The 10,345-nt window shown below is 34.8% G+C and overlaps 1 protein-coding gene across 1 annotated transcript; it reads right to left on the reverse strand.

Annotated features, from left to right (window-relative positions):
* Positions 1-4,694: 4,694 nt before the first annotated feature.
* LOC121979930 (zinc finger MYM-type protein 5-like) lies at positions 4,695-6,534 on the reverse strand. The gene is made up of 2 exons (XM_042531906.1): positions 5,557-6,534; positions 4,695-4,700 (listed from the first exon to the last, which is right to left on the reverse strand). Exons 1-2 carry the CDS (start codon positions 6,532-6,534, stop codon positions 4,695-4,697), a joined length of 984 nt encoding a protein of 327 aa, XP_042387840.1.
* Between the last annotated feature and the right edge of the window lie 3,811 nt (positions 6,535-10,345).

Here is a 10,345-nt window from a genome sequence, read left to right on the forward strand (position 1 = left end):
TCCTCTCCGGCGGCCGGCCAAGGGAGATTTCCGGGAGATCTTCACATGGTTGTGATCCTCTCGTCAAGGGGAAACCGTGAGCACGAAGGAGGGGTCGAAACTTGCAATTCCCGCAAACCCTAGAAGTTTTCTTTCCGGTTGTAAGCCCAAGAACGCAAAGGTAAGTGCTTCTCACCTGCAGTAGGAGTAGTTTCGGACCTTTATTCTTCTTGAATTCGAAGCATGAGAAGCGCTTATAGTGCAGATTTTTAATTAAGCCTATAGTGCAGATTTTAATTAAGCTTATAGTGCAGATTTTTAATTAAGCCTATAGTGCAAATTTTAATTAAGCTTATAGTGCAGATTTTTATGTAGGCTTATAGGGCAGATTTTAATTAAACTTGTAGTGCAGATTTTTAATTTAGCCTATAGTGCAGATTTTAATTAAGCTTATAGTGCAGATTTTTATGTAGGCTTATAGTACAGATTTTAATTAAGCTTATAATGCAGATTTTTATGAAAGCTTATAGTGCAGATTTTAATTAAGCTTATAGTGCAGATTTTAATTAAGCTTTTAATTAAGCATATAGTGTAGATTTTAATTAAGCTTATAGTGCAGATTTTTAATTAAGCTTATAGTACAGATTTTTATTTAAGCTTATAGTGCAGATTTTAATTAAGCTTATAGTGCAGATTTTAATTAAGGTTATAGTGCAGATTTTTATGTAAGCTTATAGTGCAGATTTTAATTAAGCTTGTAGTGCAGATTTCTTAGACCTTAAAATGCAGATTTCTTTAGAGCTTGTAGTGCAGATTTCTTAAAGAGCTTATGGTGCAGATTTCTTTAAAATTTATAGTGCAGATTTTTGGTGGAACTTGTAGTGCAGATTTTTGGTGGAATTTATAGTGCAGATTTTTTGTGGAACTTGTAGTGCAGATTTTTTTTGGAACTTATAGTACAGTTTTTAAAGAAAAAGATTATAGTGCAGTTTGGTTAAGTATTATAGTGCAGAATTTATGTTTGCATAGTATGCAGAAATAGTGTAGCATAGAATGTAGAATCTTGATTAGTATAGTATGCAGAATTTTGATTACAAGAATACAACATTTAAGTGCTAAAGGCATTCTTAAAACATAACTACATGCTGGAATTAGGGGTTGTTCGGATTATCACAATTGAAGCATGTCAATAACAAAACTCGAAGTTCTCATGCCAATAGGTAGCGCTGTTCGGCTTAACAAACAGAGCAAGGAAGGAGAAACTCTAGCATATTATTCTACTCGGCACAGTAAAAATCGAAAGCAAGGAAAGAAAACCCTAAGTCTGGAGCAACTCCTACCACAGGTGAGTAGTACTTACAATGCTTTCTTGGACTTACTACCGAAGTAGAAGAATTCTAGGGTTCGGAGACTTGCAAGCTTTCAGCCTCTTCTTGTGCCCGCGCGGTCACCTTGCCGAGAGGAGCTCGGATCTGTGAAGAACCCGCGAAGGAGGTGCTCGCCGGCCGCCGGAGTCGAAGCTAGGCTTCGTTTTTCTTCATTTGGCAGGATCGGCGTCGTCACACGGGAAGAGAGGAGAAGAGGGCTTCGGGTAAAAGAAAACCTAAACCTTTTCTTATAACTAGGGTTTTTATTAATTACTACACCTTAAATATTATTCACTCTTTCCTTAATTAACAAAACTCTTGCAGAACAGTTGGTTAACCACGATTTGATCGAGTCAAAGGTAGTGGTTTCGAATCCTCAGCCGAGCGTTTTATTCCCCTTTTATTTTAACTGTTCCTAACTACTGCTTAAATGTATTTCGTTCCATATTCATTCACAAAATGTTTGTAGCATAGTTGGCTGGCTGGATTCGATTAAGGCTTGGTTTAGGTCCGAGGTCTACGGTTTGAATCTCGGCTTGGACATTTTTTTTATCAAAACTTCTTTCGTTTAGTAAAAATACTAAACGACCTCCAAAAATTACATAAAAATACTCTAAAAATTTCTAAAAATCTCTAGAATATTTTAAAAGTATTTCCAAATATTTTTAAGGACATTTAGAACTTAAAATAGAAAAAATTGAGTCGTTACAGAGTTACAATCTAAAGACATTGAATTAAATATCCTACAACTCAAAACATAGAGAGAGAAGATTAGGAAGCTTAGCTGAGATGGTTGTCGGTGTCTTCAAAAGGATCTCCAAGCTCCAAAGGGTAGACGGAAACTTCAACAACTCCTTGGACGACACTCCTAGGGGGGTTCCTTTCATGAGGAAAACCCTCCTCCTAGGGAAAGGAGTGCACCCCAAAATCCTAGATGCCTTAAATAAGAACCCCATGAGTTCTTTTATAGCCTCCAAAGCCTTCGAAATCTATTAGATTGTCGGGGTGCCATTAAAATAATGTTTTTCCCTTTAAACTAGGTTTTTATGGGGTTCACCCTGAATAGAACTTGTAGATCTCTAAATTATCTTCAATTTGATAGGTTGTGAGTCTTGTGGTTCAATACGAGCCAAAAGTTATACCCGTTTAAAATTTGATCTACTGTTTCACGTCAACCTGTCCAGAATGCAACATGATCATGCTAGTGGCCACGGTTTAACCATGTTAGAGGTTGTATCTTCAAACATGTCCATGCCCGTGGGCACGAGAGGTCGTGTCGGAGGTTGCGGATTCCATTTTTTCTCTGTTTCACATTTTTTTCTTCTAGAGGAACATACCCGTGTAATGGGGCATGATTAGAGTGTGTCCTTTCTATAGACTCTTGTTTTGTCTTTTTAATTTTGTTTTTACTTCGAATTCATGTCCTATCAATCAAACATTATAAAAAATAATTCTCCAAACTAAAAGAATAAAAATAATACAAAAGAGATGTAAATATGTAAAATATGCTCATGCCATAAAACAAAATGTATAAAAAATTATATTAAAAATTATATATGAAATACACACATCATATACAGCATGAGATGTCCACATATAAGAGGATATTCAAAATCTTCAAGTAATAATATTGTAGGATTCAACATCTAGCTATGACATGTATATCATACATGGATGACTAGAAATAGGAGCCTTTTTGTTTTGGAATTATATAAAAATATATAAAATACATGTACACATGATTTAAACATCTATTCGGATCTTACACATTGTCGGATGTGATAAGTTGTTTAAGGAAAGCATTATACACTCAGTTTTTTAGCTAATATATAGGTTTTCTTATAAAAAATAATATTGTCGAACTTAAACATCGGTCAAATATTAAAATCACATGCAAGCGCAAGTTTAGGTATGATTACGCTAATAATTTTTTCTCTTTTAATGTTTGCCAATCAATTTAAATTAATTTTTATAAAATAATCATAAATTATTACTGCAAACAAGCATTCAAAATAATCGAATTAGAGTTTTAATGTATAATAAATATTTAAAGTTAATTGCACATGGATTAACAGTTGTGTCATGTGTGTAAGTGTAGACATTTTTGACATGTAATATTCAAGGTGCAGTAGGGGAAAAATAGTTTTAGAAAAAAATGATTAGAAGTAGATTTTATAAAAAGAAACATAGCAGTGAATTTTAAAAATATCAATTATGAAGGGTCTTTTTTCGACGGTGACTTACCAAGGGACTAAAATGCAATTTTTATATTTATTTATTTTGGTCAATCCCCAAACACGGTAGGATATGAAGTACTCGAAGAATAGTAACCTACCTAGTCATAGCGGCCGGTGGAAACGTAGCTCAAAGATAGCAAGATCCAATGAACATGACTCCCCTGGATTGTGATGTTCCTCCTTTACCTTTCCTCTTCTTTGTCCTCTCTCTCTTTCTTTAGTACTTAACCATTCATTTTATATTCATCATTGGGCCTTGTGAACAAAATAAAAGAACCGAATTTGAGGCGTCAAGTATTACACAAACCCTATATATATATCCACGTGGTGCTCTTCCCCATGCATCTTAGTCAGCTTCTCGTTCGATGTCTTCCCTCCCTGAGGCAGCCCCGGTCCTTCGACTCAAGAGGTCGTGGGCGAAATAATAAAATGAGATCCCAAATGAATTTTTAATAATATATAATTTATCTACAATGACTTCTTCTAGCATTTCTATTTGCAAAATCTTCTATAATATTATCAGTTTCAAGATTTTCCAAGATGTCTTTCTCAATACATAAAATTGCCAATCCATTTAATCTTTCTTGAGACATTGACGATCTCATATATGTTTTTAATAATTTTAATTTTGAAAAACTCCTTTCAGCCGATGCTACTGTAACAGGCATAGTCAACAAAATTCTATAAGCAATTGCAACATTTGGATAACAATCTACACTTTGAACAAATTCAAGAATATCAATTGCAGACATTATCATATTTGGTAAAGTCGTTTGTAATATTTTTAATTCAGTAAATAAATCATCTAACTCAACATCTGATGAGTTGTCATGAGTTAGAGTAGATTTTAAATTGACACAATATTTTCTTAATTCATCATCATCTAAAGTTCTTAATGTTTTTGAATCAAATAAAAAACCAAATATATTTTCAAAGGTTTTCATTTGCTCGAATCTACATTTTAAAGAAGCAATTGCCATATCCACAACAACAATAAAATAATCAATTCTAAAAGACTCTTCTAATGATAGTGAAACTTCATTATCTACTCTTTCATTAAATTGTTTTTTCCTAAAAATACGACGCTTTGTTGTAAATATTGGCTCTATATTCATATCTAATGCAAGATTCTTAGCAATAGTCAAACTTGCAGCATAACCATCATTCCTATACTTTTCAAAAAATGAGATTACACCTTCTAATTGTTTCATGGCAGAGTCTATGCACATAGATTTTGATTGTAATTTCTTACTCACCATGTTTATAGCAAATAAGATATCATACCAAATGACCATACCAAGTAAAAATTCAAATTTTTCGATTGAATTAGCTAAACTTTCAGCTTCACTTATTGACTTTGCATCATCACAAATATTATTTAATTCAAGTAAAGCTGCTCTCACTTCTACAATTTGAAATCTAATAGCTTGAACACTTTTAATACGACTTTCCCAACGAGTATTCGACAAAGATTTGACGGTTAATCCCTTCACATTATTAAGTAAAATTTTCCATCTCTTAGGAGAACTTGAAAATAATGTGTATATGCGTTGCACTACTCCAAAAAAAGAAACAACTTTAACACAAGAGTGGGCCATATCACTAAGAGTTAGGTTAAGACTATGACAAGCACATGGCATATACAACGCTCTTGGATTTATTTCAAGTAACCTCTTTTGAACTCCTTGGTGTTTTCCTTTCATATTGGAACCATTATCATAACCTTGACCTCTAATATTTTCAATACTAAGATCAAGTGATTTTAACACATTTTGTAATTCGTTAAAAAGTCCTAAACCTGATGTATCATCTACTTTTAGAAACTCTAAAAAGTACTCCTCTATTTTCACTTTATTACCTAACATATTAACACATCGTACTATAAAAGTCATTTGTTCTTGATGACTTATATCTGCGGTACAATCAAGAATTATTGAAAAATATTTCGCTTCTTTAATTTTATTAATGATAACACTTTTAACATTATTAGCTAAAATAGAAATCAACTCATTCTGAATTTTATGACCTAGGTAATGATAATGAATTTCATTACTTTGAATACGTCTAATATGATCTTGCATCACATAATCGAATTCAGCAATCATTTCAATCAACCCCAAAAAATTTTCATTATTGTCTTGATAAAGTTTTTCATTAGATCCTCGAAAAGCCAAACAACGTTTAGAAAGACATTTTACAGTTGCTATTATTCTTGTTATAACTTGTCTCCAACGCTCTTTTTCTTTGGAAATTTCTCGTTGTAGGTCTTTATCAATTGTTAGATTTTTATCTAATCGCATTTTTAATTCATTCCAAGTGTTCATGTTAGTTATATGTTCAATAGTGTTTTCATGTTCTTTAAGTCGTTCACTAAGATGTTTCCAATCTCTAAATCCATCCTTTGCTAGTGAACTTCTATTGTTTTCAGATTTAAATAACTTGCAACAAAAGCAATAAACTTTATCCACATATTTACTGTAAACCAACCACTTTCGGTCTTTTATTTCTCCATTACTTAAATGTCTAGAATAATGAGCACAAGAAAAATGCCTAGAAGTGTCGTCCAAAGGATATATAATATTCATTTCTCTTATAGGCCCTTTTTCAACTAAAATATCACGTGCATTGTTATCAAGATTATCCCAATTTCTTGGATCATATATATCAAGTGAAGAAATAAATTGTTCATCAATGTCAATATTCTCATTATCTATCCTATTTAAAGCATTTTCATGCTCACTCAAATTTTCTCTTTCTTCATTAACATTGTGAATCTCATTACACTCATCTACATCATTCACAGTCATAGTTGAATTTTGTGCATTTCCATCACCATGAGAACTTTTAATAAAGAATTTATTAATAGCCCCTCTTTGTGATTCAGTCAATTGTTCTAGTTTTTTTCTTTTTTTCCTTTTCTCACATCCAGAAAGATGTTTTTTAGGCAACATATTATAATATACAAAACCACAACAATTACACAAAAAATAAGATAATTCAAATTATTTCACTAGTAAAGGAATAATAGCACCTGGAATATGATAGTTTTCAATATTAATGGAAATGTCCTAGGTCGTTAAGTTAAGCACCTCATCAAACAACACCTATTAAAAAAAATTAAATCATTATCAAATTAAAACTAATTAGTAAAATTATGATACTTAAAGAAACAACAATACTAATTATAACAACACAAGTTCAAGCGTATAAGTTCAAGCAGAGTAAGTACTTTAGAGGTTTTTCGAACAACCAAGAGTATAAAAAACATTGTGAATTTCTATTTCTCATAGAGTAAGTGCTCAAGTGCTATAATTCTCTAAGATCTATAGTCTAAGGGCTTCAATCATAAGTCCTTTGGCAATTTTCTCTTCTTATTTTTGTAGGATTATTGATATTTATTTGACATTGACTAAAGGGATAGCTCATTCACCTAATTAACTAAAGGGATTTAACGAACAGAACACATAACATATCTTAAGTTGTGAAGTTCAAAATTCTAGAAAAATGCAAAAGTTATTCAGTAGAGTTGAAACTCATGACAGGTTACAAAATGAAAAGGACACAATAAGAAATATAGAATTATACAAATTGCATTTCATACCCTTTATCTAAAGGTAGTGTAAACTGTAAAGACGTGATGTTTAGAAGCTATCCCTTATTTGATGATAGACAAACAATATATATATCAAAGGAATTTACTTACCCTTTGGGAATGACAGTTTTCAGTTGAACTAGAAAAATAACAATCTTGCAAACAAAGCACAGTAGAGCAAGTAGATTGATCTAGGGCACATGATTCTAAATTCAGTTCAACTGTTCGCTTTCAGATGCCATCAACATAATTCATCAAGTCAGGACAACGAGACCGTGATGCAACTATGCAAGCAGATTTACAAATCAACTTGTGCTTAAGACTTTAAACAATTTAGAGTTATAAATACATGTTACAATTTGTATGGAAGTCAAAAACCTAATAAAAAAAATCCATTTCATCTTAAAATTATGTCACAAATCAACTTGCAGAATTTGTGCTACTAACTACTAAGGTCACAAGTTCTAAGGTCAACATGCGTGATGCGGATTAGCTAATTAGTAAAATTATTAAGAAATAGTAATTCTTCGAGTAAAGAAAAGAGCAACAGCACCTTAGCTTAGCCTAGCACCAGTAAGTAACCAATTAACCAAACACCGCTGTTCTCCTCCAAAAAATCAAATCTAACAAAAATTTGAGAGCAATTTTTCACAACGAATCAAGACAATAGACGATCAAAGCTCAAATTCACAATGAAAATTCTAAATCAATAGGTTGTATTTATCATCTCTGTGGATACAAAAACAACGGTAAAAAAATCTTGAGAAGTGACAGAGATGCGAAAGAAAGAAGAGATGCGACAGATCACAGAATCACAGTCACAAAAATAACCGTTGAAGAGAAGAAGAGTCAAGAGAGGCGACAGAGAGAGAAGACATACCTGATAGCTGGGAGGCGGCGTCGCAACGGCGTCGGCGTAGCATGGCAGCAGCAACCAGCGAGTTTTCCTTTCCATCGCGTCGGCGTCGCGCAGGTGCAGGTAGCAGTTCGCACAATTTTTTTGCCCTAAATTTAAATCTGTTTTCATTCTTATTAAACATAATATTTTTTTAAAAAAAATTTTGGGCCCCATCCAAATTTAGGCCCAGGGCCATCGCCCAGGATGGCCCTCCTCCAGGGCCGGGCCTGCCCTGAGGGTCCATCTTCTCTAATTAATTAATCAATAATGTATTTTATTTTATTTGTCTAGCGACAACATAATCTTTCTCAATTTTCAAAGTGCTCTCATGCTTAGGGAGTTACTTTTTGATGTGGTCTTGCATTTAGGTATGGTATAGAGGAATAAAGCCTAAAGAAAATAGAATGAAGATATTGTTAATTAATAGGTCATTTTTCTAGAATTCTTTGTTGCCTCAACTGTCTCGATATTGATACACTCAGAAAAACTAATTTCACAAGCAATGGAAAGATAAGTAAAGCTGTACAAGAATTAAGTTTTTATCCCATTAAGTGTTACATGAAGAGTTATATGAATTTTCTGTTGGATATATGTGAATAGATAAAAGGTGAAAGAAGCATGAAGAATCATTATAAATGTGATTTTAGTTCTATATTGAGAGTTTCAAGGTATATTAGTTGGTTTATATTGATTCACATACATTGATGATGTAAACAAATGTATAGAGAGAGACTCTCTCTCATACGTGGGTGCGCAAGTGGGGACGCAAATATAGGACTTGAATTGCACTAAACCAAGTTGACTCGTGTGCGATCATGACTTACGCGCGTCGAATGCCGGACCAGTCGGATCAAAATTTGCCCAAATGAAACAACCAACATTTTTACCATATAAATCTTTTGCTGTTTATTTAAATGTGTAATGGATGCATTAAATTAAGGATTAATGAAAAATGTAAACGACCAAGTGAAACGTGGGTATTTCATTGTTCGGTGAATAATGATCATTAACGCTGTCCATTGGTCTTAGATCCTATATATAAAGAGGTTGCGATCACCAGCAACACACACACTAGCAGATGCTCTCCACCTTCGTTCCTTCCTCCTCTGTCATGCATCTCTTGTTCGGCGGAGTGCCCATGATAGCAGTCGAGTACCACTCAGTTCGCCGTAACCACCATTGCTTGGTGGGAATCACGATTAACCGTTATATCCTAGGAAGCAGTCGACTCAAGTAAACCTCAAAGCACAGCCGAAAGTGGAGCGAATCTGTTTCAAGGAAACTGCGACCATCACAGGCCTCGGTCCATTTACTCACTCGGCCTCTCTACCCGCACGACCTCCCGTTTGCTCGTTCGGTTGCTTTGCCTGACCGGCCACTTGGCTACTTGCTCAACCGGCCGCTCAATTTTTCTGCCCGCCCGGTCAAATACTCGCTTGGTCGCTCACTCGCTCGTTCTGCTGCTCTGACCGGCCACTTGGCTGCTCTACTTGCTTGACGACTCAACCACACTGCCCGCTCGGATTCTCTTCCCAACAGGACATTCGACCTCTCAGCCCACTCTATCGCACTATTCGGTAGACCTATCTTCTCGGTCGGTGACTCAATCTGATCTGCGACTCGACCGCACTGCCACTCGATTGCTTGACCTGATCATCTTCTCTGCCTGCTCAGCCTCTCAGCCAGCTTTACCCCCACTTTGCAGTCTTTTTCAGCACTTGGCAAAAACTAGCCCCTGCTGGCAGCCTGAGATTATCTGCTCAGGCTATCTCGATAAATAAGTTAAATTTAATTCAGTGTAGTTTAAATTTGGCTAATTCCAAAATATCTTCGGCAGATTGTTTATCCAACAATCTTGAAATAGACTTGGTTCTATTGAGATGGCCTTAGAACAAAGTGTTGCGGTGCAATAGACTCAACACATGAAGGCCCTTCTGCCTCGATTAGAATTGTGTCAATCAATCACGGGAAAAGCCAGAGAAGTTTAGTGGACTGAACTTTAAAAGGTGGTAGCAGAATATGCTCTTCTACTTGACCACATGCAATCTGGCTCTGTTCTTGATCGAGGACCCTCCAAGACGTGTTGAGGATGCTGATGCGCAGACCATCAGTGTAGTGGAGGCATGGACTCATTCTGAGTTCCTTTGCCAAAACTACATCCTCAACTGCATTGCTGACTCGTTGTACGCTATGTATAACATGAAGAGAACGACCAAGGAGTTGTGGGTGTCCCTTGACAAGAAGTATAAGATGGAGGATGCAGGAGCCAAGA

The sequence above is a fragment of the Zingiber officinale genome, chromosome 5A (genome assembly GCF_018446385.1).
Source record: "Zingiber officinale cultivar Zhangliang chromosome 5A, Zo_v1.1, whole genome shotgun sequence".
NCBI classification, from domain to species: domain Eukaryota; kingdom Viridiplantae; phylum Streptophyta; class Magnoliopsida; order Zingiberales; family Zingiberaceae; genus Zingiber; species Zingiber officinale.